At 41.9% G+C, this 24,070-nt stretch overlaps 1 protein-coding gene across 2 annotated transcripts in view; it reads right to left on the bottom strand.

Moving 5' to 3' along the window:
* CACNG2 (calcium voltage-gated channel auxiliary subunit gamma 2) overlaps positions 1–24,070 on the bottom strand; it is a 230,898-nt gene that overhangs the window by 4,816 nt on the left and 202,012 nt on the right. For both annotated transcript variants that reach the window (XM_082265107.1, XM_082265108.1), the window contains one exon: positions 2,151–2,291. In XM_082265107.1, coding sequence (XP_082121233.1) covers positions 2,151–2,291 — 141 coding nt within the window. The remainder of the gene's footprint in view (positions 1–2,150; positions 2,292–24,070) is intronic.

Genomic DNA, 24,070 nt, shown 5'->3' with positions numbered 1-24,070 from the left:
ACAAGGTGAAGTATTTGATTTTAGCACATTCATTACATTTCAACCAACATTTCAGATGTTCTGACAGCACAGCTTCTTAAGCAGTGGGACAGACACAAATGAAGAATTATGCAGCATTATGCCAAAAAGAATGACTGAAAGTGTGTATCCTACAACCTGGAACTTTCATACATAAATGTCTTAAGGCCCGTACACACGTGCAGATTGTCGGCCGAAAAGCTTCTGCACAATTTCATCTATTGTGAAATTCTGCTCAATTATACCCCCCAAAACATGCAAATAAATAGCAAATTACAGCTGATGCACTTCCCCAGGTATAACAAACACTTTGACAGCCACCGGCTAGCTTCTCAAACCTGGGTGGAGAGGAGGAAGTGGCCGGCAGCTGTGCTTGTGTACCCAACAGGTTGCAGAGTCTTGTACCAGAAGACTGACATCCCTGATGGGCCACGAGCACATCTCTGTCTATTTACACCCTAACGTTTCCCCGGATGATCCCTTAATTTTAGTAGCAAGAGGAGCTGGAATGGATTACACTAAAAATGAGTATATTGAGGCATGCATATATTTTACCTCTGGTGAGTGCATATGTTGGTGGAGGCTGTCATCATCAGCTGTCGTTTGCTGTTTATTTGCATGTCTTTGGTGAGTGTATAGTTGAGCAGAATTTCACAATAGATGGAAGCTTGAACACATGGTGGACATTCATTTTGCACCAAGGACATTTTATACTAATATTGGGACAATACTTAGAATTTATTTCGAAATTTATATTATATAAGTTTGTTTTTTCTTATTTTTTTCAGTAGGTATATCACATAGCACTGCATTTGTACAGTTTTGCTTTATATAAGAGTTGTATGATCACTTATAGTGCCAGCAGCTTTTTTCTTATTTAGGGCGCTTACTACACATCTTTTATCTTTTTTTACATTTGATAAGAGAATTGATGAAGGTCCTTCCAAAAGTTGTTTGCTTTTAATGTTTGATTTTGGAACTGATGATCTTCACTGCACTCGTAGAATTTCATTTGTTTGAGGAAATATTTCCATCACGTGTCTTCAATTTGACAGGATGTTAAAAAGGTAGATGTGCTCTTTGTTTTGGGGAACCTATTAAGGGCAGTTTGTTAATCAAGAACTGACAAAAGTTTAGATAGTGGCTCAGTTGAGCAGATATTTTTGTTTGTTTTATGCTATTGACTTGCTGTACAAAGCCCTCCTGAATTAGGCTAATTGTTTATTGCTTTGCTGAATAAAAGTGGTGGAAAAACCTGCTAAGATTGTTCCTAAGATGTGCTTGTCTAGTGCATGTTTATTGTTCCCACTACCACTTGAACCTCCTGCTTGACATGCTTTGAATGAAAAATGAAAGGAGTTGGGCAGAAAATTGTCAGCCAAACAGTGGCTGTATTCAAATAAATGAATGAATGCATCCACGGTACAATAGCAGTGGTGGAAAGTTAGTCTAGATTCTGGTGTTACAAAGGGAGGAAATTTGAGGGATAGGGTTACAGGTTAGTGTGAGGAATGGGGTTGAAAAGAGGGTAATTATGAGGGTTGGCGTTAGAGGGAGGGTTAGTGTGAGGATTGGGGTTACAGGAAAGGGTTAGTGTGAGGGTTGGGGTTACAGGTAGGGTTAGTGTGAGGATTGGGGTTACAGGAGGGAGTTAATGTGAAGAATGGAGTTATAAGGACAGTTAATGTGAAGGTTAGGGTTACAGGGGAGGGTTAGTGTGAGGAATGAGGTTACAAAAAGGGTTATTGTGAGTAATAGGGTTACAGGGAGGGTTATTGTGAGGAATGAGGTTACAAGGAAGATAAATATGAGGGTTAGGGTTTCAGGGAGTCTTAGACTTTTTGTGGGGAGACCCTATGATAGGGTACAGTATGGTACAGGGAGCATCCAGATGAAAACCAGTGCTGGGTTTTTAGCATAGAAGCCCAATGTATAACATATGTGCATGAATTTAGGACTAAATTACACAAAATTTTCAATGAAACCCTATAACTCCTTTCAATAACAATTTTGCATCCTAGGACCACTTTAGAACACTTTTTCCCCAAACAGTATTAGCAATATCAACAGTACCAAACAACAGTATCAAAACAGAAAAGTATTAACTGCATTTGAAGAATGATGTATTTTACCTGCAGACACAAAGAAAATTCCAGCACTTAATATGATATTGTGTCGGGTTTTGTAGAATTCACTGGCAGCAATGCAAAGCCCTCCCATGAAGAGCAGAATTACACTGAGGATAGGAAATATACTGGAAGCCCTCACAGCCCCTGTAAAAAGAAAGTGTAAAAGTAATAGAGATCATATATTTATGTTTAGACTTTAAACCTTCTAACAGTATTTAAGGGGTGGCATCAAAAATATACCGTGATTATGATTTTTCCTGGAGTAGACTCAAAGGACATAACAATAGTGCTAGAAACATTTTTGTATACTGCATTGTACCAATTTGCACTGTTTATGACAAAATGACTAAACATGTGTTTAACCGAGAACCAGCAAAACCGAGTCCCACGCTTCTGATCACTCACTAGTGCCTGGACTATGTTGTGGCAACTCTTGCGTTGCTTTGTATTCTCTCAATACATCTGCTCTTTGTGTGCTGTGTTGCGTGCCATTCATTGTGGTCAGAAATCCCCACCTACTTATTTTGCTTGTGACAGATATCCTTTACGAAAAGCACTAAAATAGTATAGTATATAATGAACGTTACTGGATTTCTAAACAAAATATTACATTTTTCCAGCAGGACGTAATGATTTTTCTCAGGATGTAGACACATATGACTTTCTTTAAAATGGCTGTCCTTAGAAAAGTATAGGGGCTGCCATTGCAGGCCTCTTTCCAAAAAGTTTTGATGGCTTGCTTGGGTCTGACTTCAGACTTTCAACTAGACCCAGAACAAGCATGTTGTAAATGTATAGAACAGGAAAAATGCTCCCAAAGGAAGCTGGGTTTTTAAGGTGCAAATAATGTACTTCAAAGAAAAACGAATAAAATTAACAATTTTAATTTAAATTCATTAAAATATAAAACTGATTGACATAGTCCAAAATTCACGATGGTTCAGGTGATAATCCCAACATGTTTCGCTAATTTATTTAGCTTCTTCAGGGGATACTGTAATACCACACCTATATTAATAAATAAGAAATAATCAACAATACAATATTGGAGATCCTTTCAATCAATCCAAAATAACAAATCATAAAGATGCCAAAAAATGAATGTTTATAAATATGTATCTATCTATCTATCTATCTATCTATATATATATATATATATATATATACACAAAAAAAAAAAAAAAAAGTACTTCATCAAACATTCACATATATATATGTACATAGATAGCATAGTGTAATATATACGTTATTAATTGGAGTTGACAGAGGGTCTTTTACCACTGTGTATTAGGACCTAGAATAATCATCGAAATTTCCACTATTTGTGAGAAAAGAACCAATTGAAAACTGTTCAAATTGTTTAGGGCAAAGATCCAACATTAGACTGCAGGATGGGACTCCTATGTGCTGGCCACAGGAGGAAGTATCAGATCTGATTTTATCAGATGAAAAGCTCAATAAAAGATTGAATAAAACTTTGTTATTGGAACCTATGAATAAATTAGATAAAGTACAAAAAGTTTTATCACAAAACTCCCTGTGAATTATCATTGGATATCATTCAAACACTTTAAAGGAAAGGGTACAAAATGGCTCCAAAGCCTTTTAAAACTTACGCGAAGGTATCTCCCTTTTGTTAACTGGATATTACATCCATAAGATCAATCTCTTGAATGTTTAGGAGATTTTTTATTCCAAAATATGTTGTACAAATTAACAGGGAAAAGAGGATTTCAATTAAGTTAGATTGAAGGTAGCTTCCCAGCTGCAACATATTGCCCGGGTTATGGGGAGTGGTGGAGAGGAGTCTGCTGCCCTTCTCATGGCCCACACTGTGGGTTTGGGCGGGGTGGCGGCCCTTCTGGAATCCCTACGATTCAGCAAATCTAGCAAACTCTTCCTTACCTATGCAGAAAATGTGGAATAAGGCCCGACAGCTTCAGCAGGTGGTGGGTTTCACTAGCTTTAGCCACATTTGGGATAACCCTAGATACCCTGAGTTTGCCAAGGTACCTTATGGCGCCAGGTGGAAATTGCATGGTGTTACGTACTTGAGACATATATTTCGGAATGGGACACTCCGGTCATTTGATGAGATGAGGGATACGTTTCTCCTCCCGCTATTCATTTAATTTTATTACATGCAGCTCCGACATATGGTTAGGGCCCAGGTGAGGGATGATCTGTAGGAACAATCCCCTGCTCCTGTGTTTCACTTCATGTCTGAGGTAGACTCCTTCAAAGGTTTCATATCCCACTGTTACTCGTTACTATTGGGTTTCTTCCTGGACCACAACCACCAGCATATCAGCCCAATGGGAAAAGGATGTGGGATCATTTGAGGATGAGCAGTGGGAGAAGGCCCTTCAGGCGGTACAGCTGAGCTCGTTAAACGTAGCTCAGAGGATATCACAACTTTATATTCTCTATAGGACCCACTACACTCCAGCAAGATTGCATAGGATGGGTAGGAGGGATACTCCTCTCTGTACCTGGTGCCAGAGAGACCATGGGGATTTGGTGCATCTCCTATGGCGCTGTCCCAAACTTCACATGTATTGGAGGGGTGTGCTCGACACTCTGTCAGGGGCATTTGGGGTCCAATTGTCTGAGGATCCCAAGATGTGCCTGTTAGGCATTATGAATGAAGTCCAGATCCCTGAGATTGCCAAGCATGCCATTCTAAGGGCCTTGTTTCAAGCCAGGAAACTGCTTTTGAGGCACTGGATCTCCCCGGACTCCCCTTTTGTTAAGGAATGGACTGCCCAGATGGGGGTTATGCTTAGACTGGAGAAGTACATATATCAGCACAGGGGCAGTCCGTGCAAGTTCAAAAAGTTGTGGGCTCCCTGGTTGGCTGTACCGGGACTGGCTCCGGTGGACCTGGTGCTAGACAGATTAGTGGCTGGTGGGCTGTGAGGGTAATGTCTGGTACCTTTACATGGGTTGATGCATGGCACTATGTGACATATATGACTGCCACTTCCTTGTAAGAATGCAAATATGAGCTGCCTATTCAGGTGCCAGGAGCGCCTTAATCTGTTGACTAATGTATGTCGGTTGTTAATTCCATTTTTGCTTGTTATCTGTATGATGTGGACGTGTCTGCTCGGGACTCTGTATTGTATTGTTTTTTTTGCACAAAGTTTAATAAAGTTCTTCTTGATATAAAAAAAAATAGATTGTAGGTTCCGACAATGGGCCACCGCAAAGACGCACCTATTATGTATAACATACCAGCAGCAATACACCAGAAGGATAGAGCCTTGATGTGGCTTGTACGGCTTCTCTGCCGGTCTAAAAATGCAGATGGGGTGAACTTTCTGATAAATTTCTCCTGTCCCACCCAGTGTGTGAAGCTGTGGTGTGACGCGGATGCAATGACGCGCCAATTTTCTCCCCTACAGGAAGACACATAGTGAGAGCTTGGATGTAATTCAGATATGCTGTGCGCACAAACCTGCGCAGTCCAAACAACCAGGGACATGATTACACAAGAATTAGAAACAACAGAAATACTGAACAGAAAAAGGGAAGGGCTGTTTCTAATTCTTGTGTAATCATGTCCCTGGTCGTTTAGACTGAGCAGGTTTGTGCGCATATCTGAAATACATCTGTAGCACTCTCCTAGTCAGGTGCTAGATAGAAGATATAGTTTGACATTTTTTGCTTAACAGGGAAGCAGCAAGAATAACCATAATTGCTTCATCTGCTTAACAGAGGAGCTTGATCTTTAGTTAGGTCTGCTCAGTGTGCTCAGTGTATATTCATCTGGTCCCCACTGTGAGTGTCCCCACTGCGTTCAATAGGGAGGCCTGTTGGACAGTGGGGAAACCTGTCCAATGATGCACAGGCTTTTGTAACCGTCCCAGTGGGTTGGTAACTGGAGAGGTGCATGATGGCAGAGTGTCTTTTGGCAGGAGCATCAGTTCCAGGAGGAGGTGACGGCTGTCTCTCCTTCTGTAAAGTGTGAAGGTGGTCCGGGCAGCCGGCCTAGGGACCGGAGGTTAAGCTGTGCCAGAAGGGATCCAGAGTTGCTGACCAAGTGGAGCCGCTGGGCAGAATTCTTCAGGAAAAACAGTATCGTGAGTACTCAAGAACTGCCCAGGGGTCTGCCTAAGAGAGGGGACCACTCCAGAGGGGTCTAAGGGGATCCAGTAGCCAGCTAACCAGGAGTGCACAGTGAAAGGGGGTGGCAAGTAGTTAAACCCTGAAGTTGGGGAGTAAAAGGGGGCGCCAGGAAGGGCCCTGAAGTGTTCAGCAATACAGTGTACTCTATAGTCAGCTACCTCAGGAAGGAGTGTCTTGGGGAGCTTAAAGGGACTTTTCCTACAGTCAGAGGTGAAGTTCCAGTATCTGGCCTTGCAGAGGACAGTTTCAGTCAGCGTTAACCAGCATCAGTCAGCGTTAATAAGTGTCAGAGGAGCGCTAACAAAATCGCCAAGTAGCATTTCTCAGTGTCCCTGCCTAATTGTGCATAGTTCAGTTGTTGAAGTATCCACACTTCTCCCTTCTCCCATCCAAGTTCTCAAATAAATCAAAAAAAACAAAGAAACTTGACTGGTTCTTGTCTGCGGTAAACACACTTGGAAATATGCTTAAATGTACTACTGTTACTAATGGTAACCCAAGGGAACCCACACTCAGCAGCTCCCATGGGAGTACTGCTACATTTGGGGACTCGTCCGGGATTTCACCCTGGGTTACCAGGTTGGTTGCTAACGGCAACGTCCGAAGAAAATTTTCAAAATCTCAGTTTTTGTGTCCGGGACTTTGTTATAATGCTCAATCTAAGTGTGAGGCCTGCTCTACAGGAGATAGGGAGAGTGGGATAAAGATAAAAGTGCACTTTGAAGGTTGCCCACAGTAACGCAAACATTTCAGTCAGAACTGTAAAATGGCGGGAATCTTTCACCTCAGCTATGAAATGTATCCTTCTATAAAGTATTGGATGATGGGAAAAAGGCGTTTGACTGTATCTGCCTGATAGGAAAAGGTCCAAGTGTGGACGGAGAAAATGGCGGCCAGGGGCACGTGGAGCAGTGTGCCAGGGGCCGTGTGTGTGTCAAGGCTACATGGAGTTATGTTGACCGTGCATACGACAGCGGGCCATTTATTCTGTATAGCGACAGTGTCAGTACTGTGAAGATACCAGTCGGCCATGCCGGGAGGGGCAAAGGAGCTTTCTTTGGAGACAGTATAGTGACGGGCCTTGCTTGTACATGTGCTGGGAAGAGGACTGTTGACCATGCATACGACAGCGGGACAATTCTCTAGACTGGCAAAGAGGGACAGCTGGCTCCAGGAGAGGGAGGCGCAGCTGGGGCCCTGCTACAAGCAAGAAGGGTGGATGCATGTCTGGTGAGGGACGTGGTCCGCTTTGCAGCAACTTCTGTGTCGGCTGAGGTGAGAGAGTGCGGCATCGGAGGGGTTACTGCACCACGCGGGAAAGCGCGAGCTAGAAGTTTCTGCCTAACAGGAGGAGCCACCGCCAAACCAGGAGTGTGGGTGGAGACGTCGGCCACCCCCAGCCAATCAGGAGTGACTAAGGAAGTCTACAGATTACTTCCCCCTTCGGGTGTGGCTGAGAGGGAGACACGTGTGAGGAGAGGCAAGATGGAGCTTGCTGAAGAGCAAAAGTGCGCAGCCGCAATGATTCCACCCATCGGCGGAGAACCGTCATTCCTATGGGATACCGGCATACGGATGGTGCCCGACGGAGGACTGGCGTTATGCATCGGAGGAGGCGTGGAGCACTTAGGCCTGGTATGTCCCCAGTGTGCAAGTGTGACTAGACTATGCGGGTGCAAGTGTGGGGCCAGTGCTGGTGTTGCGGCTATCTGCTGCTGGGGGCGGAGAGGAGTGATGGTCAATCCAGACAGCTGTGTGTGTCATGGGAGACAGGGATCACACGAGCTATGACGGCCATGGAATTGGGACCCCCTCCATGGAGGCGGGAACCAGGCAGGGGATGCATGCAGGTAAAAAGGGCCAGGAAGTGGCCACTTGATGCACCGAAGAGTACCGCAGCAGAGGCCAGGTCTGCCCCCATACCCATCAAAGAGGAGAGATGGCCCACAGCCGTTGAGGCTTCTGCAGCTAGCATGAGCAGTAAAGAAAAGGCCGGGGTCATCGATGTGGAGTCTCCAAGCTTCCCAAATAAGATTTGGGTTCATTGAAGAAGGAACTGACAATTGGAAGTCTGAGGAGAGACTACCTTAAAGGAAAAAAAAATGCACAATGTTAGTTCAAAAGTTGCTGTTGGGGCTCATACCCCTTTTTCATCACCCCTTTTCCCCTTAAACTCAGGATCATCCCCTCTTCAAGAATTGGGACTGACCTGCATTGCTATTCTACAGACCCCTTGGGCCATTGGGCTAGGGCCTTAAAGAGAAACTCCAACCTCATAGATCCTTTGGGCCATCGGGCCAGGATTATTGGATTGCAAATGCTGTTAAAGTTTAGTGTGACTGTCCTTGGGCCATCGGGCCAAAATTGAACTATACGGGTAACTGTTACAGGAATGGGTGGTGCCTCCAGGAAGTCTGGTGGGGGTGCTCTGGTGCCAGAGACCCCCAAAGGAAGTTATCCCTGACTCAGCAGGACTGTGGGTCACTCAGGCTACAGTGGCCTATCCTGTTTCCAAAGGAGAGGAGTGTCAGTGAATTACAGCAGGGAAATGCTGCTTGTACTTCTCTTATGGACTTTGCGTAAGGTAACCAGTGATAGGGCACAGATCCACCTACAGCAAGAGAGGATGGAACGTTGTGTCAAGAACTGGACAAGCAGAGGAGTAAGGGATTAGGATGAGAAGGCCGGGGAGGGTCTTCTCATCATCTGCTAGGATAGACAACTGTGCTTTGTGTATATGTGTAAGATATAATTAACGCTATGTTTTTCTCTACAGGTGACCCTGATTTTAGAGATAGAGAGTTAGGGTCATGTATTTGCCCACCAGAGCAAAGTTTGCTTGGTGGGGGTGCATTGCCTTAAATGCACCTTAATTTGTATCGTAATGTACAGATACAGTATTTATATTTCTACTACCTAATTTATTCTTGTCAATTTGTTATCTTCCCTTTTTCCCCTTTCCAGGTTTGTGGGATACTCCTCGGGTATTTTTCCAGTAGGAATTTTTGTAGGGGCGGCTCCCCAAGAGTCAATGGGGACATGGCTCATTTTTGGTGTGGGGTGAATGTAGCACCCTCCTAGTCAGGTGCTAGATAGAAGATATAGTTATGCATTTTCTGCTTAATAGGGAAGCAGCAGGAAAAACCCTAATTGCTTCATCTGCTTAACAGAGGGGCTTGATCTTTAGTTAGGTCTGCTCAGTGTGCTCAGTGTGTATTCATCTGGTCTGAGGGAGTGTCCCCACTGCGTCCAATAGGGAGGCCTGTTGGACAGTGGGGAAACCTGGCCAATGATACACAGGCTTTTGTAACCGTCCCAATGGGTTGGTACCTGGAGAGGTGCATGATGGGATTGGAAATAAAAGAGGGGAGCACCTGAGGCAGAGTCTCTTTTGGCGGAAGCATCAGTCCCAGGAGGAGGTGACGGCTGTCTCTCCTTCTGTAAAGTGTGAAGGTGGTCCGGGCAGACGGCCTAGGGACCGGAGGTTGAGCTGAGCCAGTAGGGATCCAGAATTGCTGACCAAGTGGAGCTGCTGGGCAGAATTCTTCAGGAAAAACAGAATTGTGAGTACTCAAGAACTGCCCAGGGGTCTGCCTAAGAGAGGGGACCTCTCCAGAGGGGCCAAAATGGATTCAAGAGCCATCTAACCAGGAGTGCACAGTGAAAGGGGGTGCCAAGTAGTTAAACCCTGAAGTTGGGGAGTAAAAGGGGGCGCCAGGAAGGGCCCTGGAGTGTTCAGCAATACAGTTTACTCTGAAGTCAGTTAGCTCAGGAAGGAGTGTCTTGGGGAGCTTAAATGGACTTTTCCTACAGTCAGAGGTGAAGTTCCAGTATCTGGCCATGCAGAGGCCAGCATCAGTCAGCCTTAACCAGCATCAGAGGAGCGCTGTGACACGCTGTGGTGTGACGGGAGGAATTTATTAGAAAGTTCGCCCCGTCAGCATTTCAGACCGGCCGGGAAGCCGTACAAGCCACATCGAGGCTCTAATCCTGGCGGATTGCTGCTGGTATGTTATATACAATAGGTGCGTCTTTGCGGAACCTTCAATCTAATTTAATTTAAATCCTCTTTTGTCTGTTAGTTTGTACAGCATATTTTGGGGTAAAAAGTCTCCTAAATATTCAGGAGGTTGCTTGATGGATGATCTTACGGATGTAGTATGCAGTTAACAAAGGGAGCTACCTTCTTGTAAGTTGTAAAAGGCTTTGGAGCCATTTTGTACCCTTTCCTTTAAAGTGTTAGAATGATATCCAATGATGATTTACAGGGAGTTTTGTGATAAAACTTTTTGTACTTTATCTAATTTATTCATAGGTTCCAATAGCTTAGTTTTATTCAATCTTTTATTGAGCTTTTCATCTGATAAAATCAGATCTGATACTTCCTCCTGCGGCCAGCACATAGGAGTCCCATCCTGCAGTCTCCTGTTGGATCTTTGCCCTAAACAATATGAAAGGTTTTCAATTGGTTCTTTTCTCACAAATAGTGGAAATTTTGATGATTATTCTAGGTCCTAATACACAGTGGTAAGAGGCCCTCTGTCAACTCCAATTAATACCGTATATATACACTATGCTATCTATGTACATATATGAATATGTATATATGTGAATGTTTGAAGTTATTATTTTTTTTGGGATATATATGCATATTTATAAACATGAATTTTTGGCATCTTTATGATGTTATTTTGGATTGATTGAAAGAATCTCCAATATTGTATTGTTGATTGGTTCTCATTTATTGATATAGGTGTGATATCACAGTATCCCCTGAAGAAGCTAAATATATTACCAAAATATGTTGGGATTATCACCCCTGAACCATCGTGAATTTTGGACTATGTCAATCAGTTTCCAGACTACCATGTTTAAATAAATGTTTTAAAAAAATGTTTGTCTATCAGTGTCTCTTCTATATATTTTAATGAATTGAATTCAAATTGGTAATTTTATTAAATTTTCTGTGAAGTACATTATTACACCTTAAAAATCCCAGCTCCCTTTGGGAGCATTTTTCCTGTTCTATACTCTATACAGGGATGTGGTGCAGGAGAACTATACCTCTGGATATACTTCTTTCCTGTGTGTTGTAAATGTGTTTTAGGAAAGTGTCAAAATTACATAGGAATATGCTTCTTCTGGGCCAGCAAAGAAGTCAAAGCATCAGAAAAATGGCCAGAGAACTAGCATTTTTAAAAGCAAAGGTCAGCAATGACTACTCCATTGGTCTCCCACAACAGGTGTCCTTTAATATTTCACATTTTCTATTTTTTTAAAATATTTTATTACAGGAATAGTTTGTGTTCGTCATACATTCTATTTTTTTTTTCTCGCACCCACATTCAAGAGCTCTCAAGGAACAATAAACCTAAGATAAAAGTCAATTTATTAGAACAGCCACTGTTAAAACTGAGATTTGAATGTTTCAGAAATGCAATACAACTTAAAAAAAGTTCTGCCTATTTGAGAGGCATTTTCCTGTGCACAGGTTACTCTTCACAGCCTTACAAGGACAATAGAAAGGCAGCGGCCCACCTTTCCTCGAATTATAGTTGGTGATAACGTAGAGCAATAGGTTAGCATATTTAAAAGGGGTCTTCAATGTGTATGATTCATGTTCCCTTGCAACTGTCTGTCTTATCTCTGACTTCATTTGGGAGGAAACACTGTAGAAAGGAGAAAAAAAAGATACTTGTGTTTTAGGGAGGAGAATGAGGTTGCTTGAAGAGAACCTGTCACAAACTAAGAGTGACCTTAAATATTGTATGTATATAATATATACATAATATATATTATGGGTAGAGATGACCTCTGGTGTGTTCAGATGTCCTTTATTTCCCATGACGTGGTTCATAATTAGAGATGAGCTCTGGCATATTCGGAGGCTCTTCTGAATCAACATGGCCAAGCCTGTCATAGGCTTTCACCTGTAATGGAGCAATCTGCGGCAGGGGCATTCTCTACTTCGCCACACATATACAAGCAACATTCTTCTGCGGGGCAGGGAATGCCTCAGCCATAGGTAATTGGCCCATTATGAGTGAAAGCGTCCTGGCAGGCTCAGTTATGTGAATTCAGGGGAGCATCTGAACACACTGGAGCTCATCTCTAATTATGAACCAGGAATCATTGGAGGATGAGGCAAAGCACACACATCAATCTGTTAAGGCATACATCGCTGGTGGTGTAATGATTTTACATGGATAACCAGCAAAAACTGCAATATTTTTAACCAGATAATAGCAAGTGTCTTTGAACTTGCTAAAAATCAATTTTGCTCCTAAACCGTGCAGGTTTAGGAGATATTAATTTTACCTACAGGTAAGCCTTATTATAGGCTTACCTGTAGGTAAAAAGTAAAAAGCGGAGTATACTACCGCTTTAAGCTTTCATCAGGGGTATCTTGGCAAAATGTCTAAAAATGTATACAGGCCTGCCTTTTGGTTACCTAAAGCCCCAGGTTTTCATTATACACCATGCTGGGGTGACATTAGCTGACCGAAGGAGAGAAATTGAGGGAGAAGAGAAGCATTGGAATACTAGTCAGTACCAGTGTGCAAAAGTGTATTTGCTTTTGAAGAATAAATCACCTCTGATGTTGAGTGTCCTAGGTGTGGATGTTGCTGCATTATGTAAAGCTATTAGAATAATTTACATTTTAGAATGGGGTGCCTCGAGATTGTCCATAATTTTAAAGGATGCCTCGAGATTGTCCATAATTTTAAAGGATGCCTTGAGAGTGTCTGTCATTTTAAAGGGTGCCTTGACTGGAAAAAAGGTTGAGAAACACTGTTATGGCTTACCAGTCCTTAGATGCAGAGGCTGCATTTGTTCCTTTTTTATACAGTATATTCAACTGGTAATCCTGCCAGAAGCACATGTATTCTAGAATGATAATGCTTGTTTACTGTATTGTATCTATAGAGTGGCAGCGTCAGCCTAGGCTGCTTTCCTAGTTTAGACTATAAATACCTTCCCATCTTCATTGCATTTAGTGAATGTGTTTTGTAGTTCACAAAAAATAGCTGGGAAAACGATTACAGGGACACTGGAATTCTGGGAAGGTCAACACATAATTTTTGTTGTATTTGCAGAAAATATACTTAGCCTGAAAAAAAAAACGAATTAATTAATAACTAAGTTACCAAATCTAAGCTACAATATATTAAATTTTTGTTTTTGCGTTTAGATATCTTTTTACATTCAGTTTAAATCTGACCTCAAAGCAAGTATGAAAACACATTTTAATCAATTTACAGTATTCAAAATTTAAAGAATGACTGAATTATTTTCTCCTGTTATCCTCTGTACATCAGTATTCTGATTGGGAGAGAGAGGGTCATTTTGAGCCAGTTGGAACCCAGCTACTTGCACAAAGCTATCCTCTACATCAGGGGTGTCAAACTCAATTTCATCGTGGACCACCTCAGCATTATAGCTGCCCTCAAAGGGCCAATTGTATCCGTAAGACTACATACCATTATCCAGTGTTTTTTTTCTCAGAGAATAGGTGCAGGAACTCAACAATGCCCCCCCTGCCGAAGCGCATTGAATGGTAAGTGTGGTCAAATTGCAATAACAGTGGGAGAATCTCAAAGAATCAATAAATACCAGGTGTGCATTATATGTGGAGTATAGGGATGAGCTATTTGCAGAGTGCAGGTGCCAAGGATGCCCTTTGCACAAAGTGCAAGGGTGTGTTACATACATAGTGCAGAGTTCAGGAGTGCACTACCTACATAGTGCAGTTTCAGGGGTGCCCTATGCATAGAGTGCACAGTTAAGGGGGACTACGTACAGAGTGCAGGGGTGCAGCTTACCACTTGATGCCCCATCCCTCACTGCACCTGCATCTGCCTTGTCCCTGCTGTGAATGCAGGGCTGGCAGAGATCCGAGAGGGCCGCTGAGAGTAAAGCTGTCCTTGTAAACACAAAAGCCTTCTGTGTTTCTAAGTGACAGTGGTGTGTAAGTAGCGGAGCGAGAAAGATGGAGGTGGCAGAACAGAGTTGCTAAACAGAGGCAGAACAGAGGGCTGAAAAAAAGCCCTGGGTGCGAAGGCCACATGAATTGGACTGGTGGGCCAGGTTCAGCCCGCGGGCCTTTTGTTTGACACATGTGCTCTACTACATGATAGTAGAGCACGTGGATTACCTCATCAATGTTCTGCTAATCCTTCATGGTTCAATCACAGTATGCAGTAGGTCCTGGATGAGCCTGCGTTGCTTAATTCTTTCCTTTGCCAGTGTTGACAGAAATCATAAGGCTATTGAACTATTTAGTTCAGAAAGAACATAACCAGCGATCAAAAATGTTATTCTGGTTGCTCTGGTCTGTCTCTAGAAGACAAGGAATTCCCTGATTGAATGCCGCCATCTTGCACAGAACAAAGAAGAATAAATTAGTCTGTTAGTCGTAGCCACAGTGATTGTAATGTCTTGCTCTGCAAACTCAGTGGCCAGGGGAGAGGTTAGAGATGGACATGAGTGCTTTCCTGTTGATGTCAGAATTTGAACATCAATACATTACTGTTCAGCATACTAGGGCCCTTTCACACCGGCTGTGTCTTCTCAGATCAGCAGGGGATCCGTGAACGGATCCTCTGCTATACCACAGCTGAATGATGCAAATGTCACTTTTGTCCAATCATGTTTGCCTACCTTTATGTCTGGTTTTCTTTTTTTGGCTCTTTTTTAGCTCTTCTAAATGAAATAACCTGTTGACCCTGCCATTTGTAAGGGCTTCCTCCTTCATGGTGATAATGATCTAAAAGTTCATAGAGCCTTTTCAGTGTTGCCTCCAAAATGTGCATGCTGTCCTTTAAGTAAATAAATGATGGACTTCCTAGGTCATGTGACTTTAGTACAACCCATCAATGCCCTGCTGGAGGCTGAGCTAAGCTGCAGAGCATCACATGCCTAATGAGTATAAATTACTTATGGATGAGCGAGTTTGGGGTGGAAAAATTTGACTGACCTGCACAGCACAGAGTCCTAAACTCAACCAAATAGAACACCTTTAGGATGAATTAGAGCGGAGACTGCAAGCCAGGCCTTCTTGTCCAACATCAGTGCCTGACCTCGCAAATGCGCTTCTGGAAAAATGGTCAAACATTCCCATAGACACACTCCTAAACCTAGTGGACAGCCTTCCCAGAAGAGTTGAAGCTGTTATAGCTGCAATGGGGTGAGTCAACTAAATATTGAACCCTACGTGTAAAGGCAGGCTTCCCAATACTTTTGACAATATAGCGTAGATGGTGGGTGAGTGCAATGGATTTTTCCCAATCTTCCTAAGAAATCTGTACATTGAGATCGGATGCCCATTTAGCTGCATACTCCAGGTTATTGGGATTCGTGCACTCTAAGACAACGTTGTAAATGGCAGAGAGGGCATGTTCAGGTGGAGAGTCTTGTAAAAGCAAAGCTTCCATAGAATCGGGATCTCTAGTTAACAAATCTTTGTTTGGAAGGGATTGAAAAAAAAAGAAGACAGTTATTGGTATTCCATCCACCGGGTGAAAGACGCCTGGCCTGAGGCCATAACCGACGAAAAGGGTGGGAGATATCTCCCACATAGTACCTGTACCAAACGTTTGTGTCTAATTTTGTTCCAGATTATGAATTCACAAATCTAGGTAAGACTTCAGATGCATGATATAGCTAAAGGTCTAGTGCACGAGCCCCTCCTTTTGCATTTAGGGAAAGACAGAATTGTCCTGTGGAGTTATGGCTTCCATTGAATTGATGAATTTTGTAAATGCTGTTTGCAATGTTTTAAAGAAGCGCTAATGGGGAAAGTTTGAAACATATAAAGAAACCGTGGGACAATATTACTTTTTAGAATATTAATCCTGCCAAACCAGGAATACATATTACAGTCATAGTTTTTGAGATCATTAATTGGCAGTTCACATTTAATGCGATGTGGGAACCCTGCGAATCCACTGTGGGTTCCCGCATCGTATTCAATTCGCAGGCAGTTCACACTGCCATATGCAAATTGTTGGGGGTGTCAATACAAAGTTAACGACATCCCCAGATCACTTTGCATATTGCAGTGGGAACTGTCAGTTTGGACCTGAATCAGATTGCATAGGTGTGAACACCCATGCGATCCGATTCTGGTGCGAACCCAAAAAAGGGTCCTGTGCGAGTTGTGTCCAAACACGATGCAAATTCAGCCATACAATCTGTATGGCTGAATTTGCATTGCACAGACATTGCATGTGATTTGCAAAGCAATACGCTCTGAATCACATGCGATGTCTGTCATCACACATATGTGAACGGGGAACTTTGGACTTGCAATGGCTTTAGGGATATGTTAAGAATCTATAACTTGGAAAGATTGACCTTGAAATTGCTGAACAGTCTAAAACATTGAAATTCCTGTAAGACTGAGGGCATAGACACATGGAGGTTAGTGATATAGAGAAGGAGGTCATCTACAAACAGAGAAAGCTTCATGACCTGCAGCCTAATGCCTGATATGGAAGGACTGTTGTGAAGAGCCATGGCCAAGTGCTCCATCACAAGGACATATAACAGCATAGACAGAGGACACTCTTGGTGGGTGCCATTGCCTATGAAGAAATCCAGGTGTCAATTAATCATTGATCCAAACCCTCACATTAAGCTTAAGAGTACAGGGTAAGTATTTTGTGTGGTAGGGCCGAACCCAGCCCTATTTGGATCAATGTTTGTTTGTTTGACAGAAGACCAACTGACTCTATTTAATGCTTTCTCCATGTCAACGGAGAGAAGGCAGATATATACGTGTTTTTGAGGTTTGGGCATAAATCATGAGTAGAAGGGTCTTGAGTGTATTATCGTGTACCCCTGAATGACTCCCACTTGATCTGTATGTATTAGGTCCAGCAGGAGTGGTTGCAAGCGAAATGCAGTCAACTGCATAGAATTTTACATCAACACCAATCAGCAAGATGGGATGATAACTGGAACAGAGGTTAAAATCTTTGTCTGGTTTAGGATGCAGTGAAGTATGTGCTACCAAGGTTTTAAGAGGAAACAAGTTATCCTTAGAGATCGAATTGAAACCCTGGAGCAAGAATAGAGAAAGGTATTCCTTAACTGTTTTATAAAACGTATGCGTAAAGCCATCTGGGCCTGGACTTAGTTGAGTCACAGTCAGAAACTGGAGTTAGAAGGCTGTATATTGTAGTGAAAAATGAATGAAAGACCTCATGAAGGAGAGGTGGTTTGAAAGTTAATTCTCCCTTAAAGGGTAACTCCACTTTCGTGGGGAAAAAAAAATAGCAAATAAAGAAAAAAACAATATAGCATATACAATTGCAACACAAATCATATTATAATTGAATGCTATTAAAAATTACCTCTCCTTTTCAATCTGCAGCTGCTGTAATTTTCTGAAAATGCAATATGGCTACCCGGAGCTGTTCTATACACAGAATGTGTACTGACCACCCCCCAAGTCCAGTTTTCCTGCAAAAAATTCCTTGAATAGGTACAGTTCCTACAATTAGGTGTGATTTCTTTGCCTTTATTGCACAACAAAACTCATTTATATTGTATGAATAAAAATGCATAACTCCTAGTAACTAATAAGATGTTCATTTATATAATTCCATTATATGGCTGTAAATTTAAAGTTGGCTTCTATGGCTATGAATTACCCAACATTCCTCCTCACAACTTATTAAGCTACAACTGTTAAATACAGTAAATTAAGACAAGTTATGTACAAGAGAAACAGTTTGAGTTGCGTAATTATTGTTTGTTTTTATGTTCATTTAGTTTTACAGTTGTCATACACTAATTTGGGTTATATCATTACTCTCTCCTGTTGGAGGACCATGTTTTTCTGCATCTGTTTCTTTTATTTTAGCGTAAATTCTCCATGTAAATACTTTGTATCCTTAAAAGTGTTTTATGCACTAAGTGTAAATAACCTACTGCTTGTAACAATACTTAATAGTATTACAGACAGCTGCACTCACTATATTGTACATATCAATACTAAAATGTATAAGAAGAGAGAAAATGTTGCGCTGCTTATAAGTTCTTAACTGTAATAGGCATATTAAAAAAAAAAATTGTTAAATTAGGTGCTATCATACAGCTAATAGCCATAAAGTGCATAAAAGTGCCTGAAAAAAATCATACATAACAATCTATCCATGTATATATAACAGATAAATTCATGATAATAAAAAACAAAACTGTCCACAGTTAAGTCTTTCCTGTGAAGATTAAAAGTTCAGGGAAACAGCAATGAAATGCAGAAATGTGCAGCTTTGAAAGTTTGTACACTGCAAGTGCTGGATGATGACGTCTCATAAGGCGAAACGTTAGTTGGGTGGAAGTCGTAGCGGTGACTTCAGCACGTCCACCGAGGCATTGGTCAGTTTAATTTACTGAATGACTATTGTTCTATATTTGTGAGTATATGCCTTTTAAAATAAAGTTTAGTTTTTGTGTATGTTGCGCAATGAGTACTTCTCTCCCTCTCCTCACGTGTGCCCTGCTCTATATGATTTTGTGGGACTAATAATTTGCGGAGAGATCCGGAGATCCTTCCTCAGTAAGTAACCATCTGCCACATAGGCCTTTCTGATGGGAGCTATGTTCTATACTCAAAGTGAGGCATATTCTCACTAAAGCGAGGCCAGACCCTGTAATAGGGTCTTAGTACCTGGTAAGAGGCCAACTTTTACACCTTAGAGTGGAGAACAATAGGGTGATCACCTGGAGCATTAGAAAAATAGGAAGTGCACACGTGGAGCACTATTTCAATATCATCATCTCATCTCATATGGGACTAATTTCATTTAAACTATTTTTATGGATTTTGCACACCCCTCTTGCATGATAACATGGACTTTATGAATTCGAACCTTGCTTTTGATTATTTCTTATTATGATGAATTTATCTGTTATATATACATGGATGGATTGCTGTTTATGATTTTTTTCAGGCACGTTTATGCACTTTATGGCTAGTTGTATGATAGCACCTAATTTAAAGTGTTTTTTTTTTTTTTGCATTTGCCTATTAAAAATTAAGCACTTATAGGCACTTTTAATGGCAGTGCAACATTTTCTCTCTTCAAATACTTTATTTTGTTTGGTTGATAAACTGACCTCAGTGAATACTAATATTTCATTTCAAAGCGAAGGCTAATCAGCTTGTAGATAAAAGAACACAACCCATAGTTAAAGTGGTTGTAAACATCAGTCATGGAATCTAAGCAAAGCCCACATATCTGTAGTGTTTACTTATCTCTCTCCAAAGAGGGTTGTTTCTCCCTGGTGCTTTCGTTCCTCTGTAATGAGCATGAGTCACTTCTGAGAAGTTTTCTGACACATGAGATACATTTGTGTCAGGTAGAAAGATAAGCATGGAGCTTGTCTATTCAGAACACAGCTCTTCTGCTGTGTGAAGGGTGTGTGCGCCTTTCCTCCAATCAGCACACTGTCACTGGTGCTCTCCACCCCCTCCTCTGTGCTCTGGACAGATGAAGAAAGTTTCCAACACTTTTCAGCCCTATTGAAAGGGTGTAGGGAAGAAAATACTGCAGATAAACAAGGAAAACCTATATAGGAGGATTTGTTACATCTCTGTATTATCTAAGGCTGTTCACTGGGTAACCCTTGGGAAGCTCTCCTACACAAGCCTATCCCTTATCTAAATAACTCTAAATGAAAGCTGGTAGGATTTTTCTTCTTGGCAGGCCCGAAAAAACTGGAACAGGCATGGATACCCTTCTCTGAAGTCAAACAATGCCTCTTGGGTACTATGATCCACAAAAAAATTGATTTCTATCTTCAACGATAATCACACTAAATACGGGAACCATTGCTTAATTATATCATACACTTGCATATTGATCATTCCCTTCTTTCTCTCTGATCAAATGCTTTACCAATTACCGTCATCACCAATATTGGATCCACAAGGGATCTCCTTCTTATCCCAAACTTACTGAGACCCTTCTCCCGGAGCCCCTTCTCTTAGCTACTTTCTTCTTTCCTTCATTTACTTATATACTTTTACATCTCAAATTCGCTTAACCTTATTGACTTGGATCTTCTCCTATCCTTTTTACATTTTTATTTTTTGTTATTAACTAATTGTTCTTTTTTGCAAAAATGTACAATACATTTAATATTGTATAACTTATTGACAGATTTTATGCTCTGTGTCATTCTAATTATTCCAAAATTGTACTGTTTTTTTTATTCTTTTCTGAAACTCAATAAAATTTTTTGTAAAACAGATATCTCCACTCAAAGCTTAGGACGGCATATGAAGGCCAACAGGTGGGGAGTGGTTAAAGCCCAACTAACCACTGACTATTCCTGCCCCTTCCAGTCCAGGCCATTTTTCAGATTTCAGTGCTGTCACATTTTAAATGACAAATACAATGCAACAATTTACTCAACTGAATTTTATATAATTTCTCAGAAATGTATAGCTTTCTTTTGGCGGTATTTAAACACCACTGGGTTCTTTTCCCTAGAGACGCAAAAGTATCCAGAAGAGATAGCAAATTGGGTAAAGAAATTCTAGGAGAAGTCAAGGACAATAGGATATCATCTGCTAATAGGGATATCTTGTGTGGGAAGCCTGCCACATCGATACCTTTTATATCTGGATAGGAGGGGACCGCCTCTGCCAAGAGGCTCCAAAGCCAAACAAAAGTGGTGAGAGTGGGCAGCCCTGATGGGTACCCCTCTTAACAGGGAAGAGAGATGACTCAAACCCATAGCACTTAATTTTTGATGCCATTAAACATAGTTGTCAAATGCAGGGCCAGAATATCAGCCAACTTCCTATAATACAGTACTGTGAAGCCATCCGGTCCAGGCCGCTTGCCTACCTTCAGGCCTTTAATACATTAAAGGACTTCTGACACTTGGATATCTGGATCCATAAGAGATGTATGGTCCGCAGACGGCATGGGTAGTGAGAGACAATTCAAAAAGGAGTAAGGGTCTTGGGTGTTGGTCTGGTCAGGGGCTGAACATAATGTGGTAAGACGGTGGCGAAATTCTTCTAAGACTCGCACTGGATTACTAGTAAGAACGTTATGACGGGTGCGTAAAGTAATGGGTGTGAACTTGGGGGTAAAAGTACGTAATCTGTTAGCCAACATCTGATTTGGTTTATTCGCTTTATACCATTTCTGACAGGACCAACGCAGGGTACATTCAGCGCCATCAGTAAGGCAAAGATCCAGCTCCGAATGGACTAGGAGTAGGTCCAGGATCTTGTGGTTAGCAGGGGTAGGGGATTGTTTGAATGTAGCAGACAGTGACTCCATGCGTGCCTCAAGATTACATTGTGCTGTGTGTCATTCTTGTTTCCGTTTCACCGCTAGTTGAATAATATGCCCCTAAGAACCACCTTGTATGCCTCCTAGAGAGTCACAGGGGAGGAGATCAATCCTGCGTTCAGGTGGAATTATTTCACAGAAGCTTTCATGATATCCGCCTGGACCTCTTGAAGCGATAAAAGTGAGTTGTTAATGACCCAAGGAGAGTACTGTGGTTTGTTAAGAATAGAGTGACACACTACCAAAACAGGATTGTGGTCCGACCATGGGGCAGCGAGGATAGATGCAGATACTACCAAGGGGCATAAGCATATGATCTATTCTAGAGTGAGAGTGATGTGGGTTAGATAAATGCAATAATCTTTGCCCAGGGGATGAAGCTCTCTCCAGAGGTCAACTAAATCATGAGATCGTAAAGAGTGAATACATTTTTGGCATGTGGGGACAGAGCAGTTTGGTCCAAAGGATATTTGTCCATAGCAGGATGTAAAGCCACATTCAAATCACCTGCTAAAAGGAGGGTACCTTTTTGGTGGGATGCCAGCAGAAAGCAAACATGGGCCAGAAAGGGTCCCAGCGCTGAATTAGGAGCTTAGTAAGTCATAATGGTGACTTCCATATCCTGAATTGTACCTTGCAGCAAAAGATACCTACTATCTGGATCCCAGATTTGTTTAGTACTATCAAAGGGTACCAATTTGTGAAAGGCTATTAGCACACCTTTTTGCTTGGTTGGGCCATTGGCCATGAAGATCTGCGAGTACTAGGCGTCAAAATATTTGGGGCAGGAGGAGGAAGAAAAATTAGTCTCCTGTAAGCAAACTATATCCTAAAAATCTTCACTCTTTTTTGGGGGGAATTTTAAACCCTGAACTTTCAGGGACAACCAGTTTAGCGTCATAGAGGAAGGAAAAAATTAAATATTATGACGCCTTCCAGCACAAACCCCGCGGATTTAAAGAGGAAAGAAAGAAAAGAAAGAAAGTTTAGTAAAGAACAAAAAGATAGGGTAACACAAAAAAAATTGAAAGACCAAGAAAAACTCGGGACATTGGAGATAAGAAAGCAGAAATGCAATAGGAAGTGGGAAAATGGTCCTACAAATGGGTCAAGACAGATGTCTTAGCCAAGTTGCGGCACAATGGAGGGAGCAGAGGCCCATCAAGACCACTCGGCAAAATTATATATTAAATTTGCAAAATAGAACATAGGCTCAGAACATAAAGGTCATATAAAGGTGCACAAGTATGCATCATATTCATAATAGTACGTTACCAAATTGAGAGAAAAAAAGAACAAAAAGGGTTACAATTATCCTGGAGTGCCACTAACTCAAACAGGGGGGTCCAAGGTGGTAAGCCCTGCAAACAATAAAGAAAATTATGGTGAAACCTAGGTCAAATAGGATTAACTGACGTTAAGTAAATAACATTATTGAACAGTAAGCCCAAAACCGTATAGCCTAGCATCCATTCGCCTGAGACTTAGAGGAGGTGGTGAGTGCACCCGCCGTTTCGGTAATAGCAAGTAGATTGAGAGATTTGAAGAGAAAAAGGTAGTGAAATAGGCAAGTTTGTTAGAGACTGAGCAGGCATTCCAGAGGGCACATAAAATGGGGGGGGTGACTCTTGGAATCAAGGGACTTGAGATAAGAGAGCGGGAGTTACGGCTACAATCAGAGAGGGTTAACTGAAAATTATGGGGGTAAGAGTTGGCTGGGGGAGGGCCAAGGTTGTGGGCGATATCACCAGAAGTTAGGAGTAGTAGGAGGGTGAGGGTGGTAAGGTGGGAGTGGGATTCATATGAGGGCAGGTGCTGCAGTAAAGTGGAAGAGGTGGCAATGTGTGGGCTTTGAATGAGCAGGAGGTGAGAAGTGCAGTCATTTTGAGAGGGCAAAAGTGAGGGGGATATGTACAGGTTGTGGGGTGGAGAGGGGGGGGGGTAAAGAGATGATTGTTTGAGGAGAGTGGTTGGTGTTGCAAAGAAGAGTAGTATTTGCATGTTGGAGGGTGGAGAGAGGGGGGGGGGAGAAGGAGGAGGGAAAGAGAAAAGATGAAGGGTATTTTTTAAGAGAACTTGGCGTTGATAACTAATGTTTGTACTTGCCTTTATAGCAGTGCCGTATTGAAACTGCTGGGCACTTAACGGTGGCACTTTACCCAAGAAGTGGCCAGCCTTTTCTTAGCAAGCCGTCCTGAGAGTTAAACTGAATTTATCCTGGGATGGGGTTGGGGGAGGTTAACAATTAATAAATTAGCAGATAATAAAAAAAGGCCTAAATTGCTAAGCAAGAGGGAGACAGCAGATAAGACTAGGTGTTTGATCTTAGTCAAAGCAGCATAATAAAAAGTAAGTGTAACTTCAACAGACAAGTATAAACAGCAGTTTCAAAGTCTTAGCGAAGCAGTAGTTGGTATTGGTCATGCAATATAGCCCAGTGTTTCAGAGAAGAGTTGAGGCAGTGGTTACAGG

Source organism: Pelophylax lessonae (genome assembly GCF_965119305.1).
Source record: "Pelophylax lessonae genome assembly, chromosome: 8".
Lineage (NCBI taxonomy): Eukaryota > Metazoa > Chordata > Amphibia > Anura > Ranidae > Pelophylax > Pelophylax lessonae.
The sequence above is the reverse complement of the archived record's forward strand: the minus strand, read 5'-3'. Positions and strand labels throughout refer to the sequence as shown.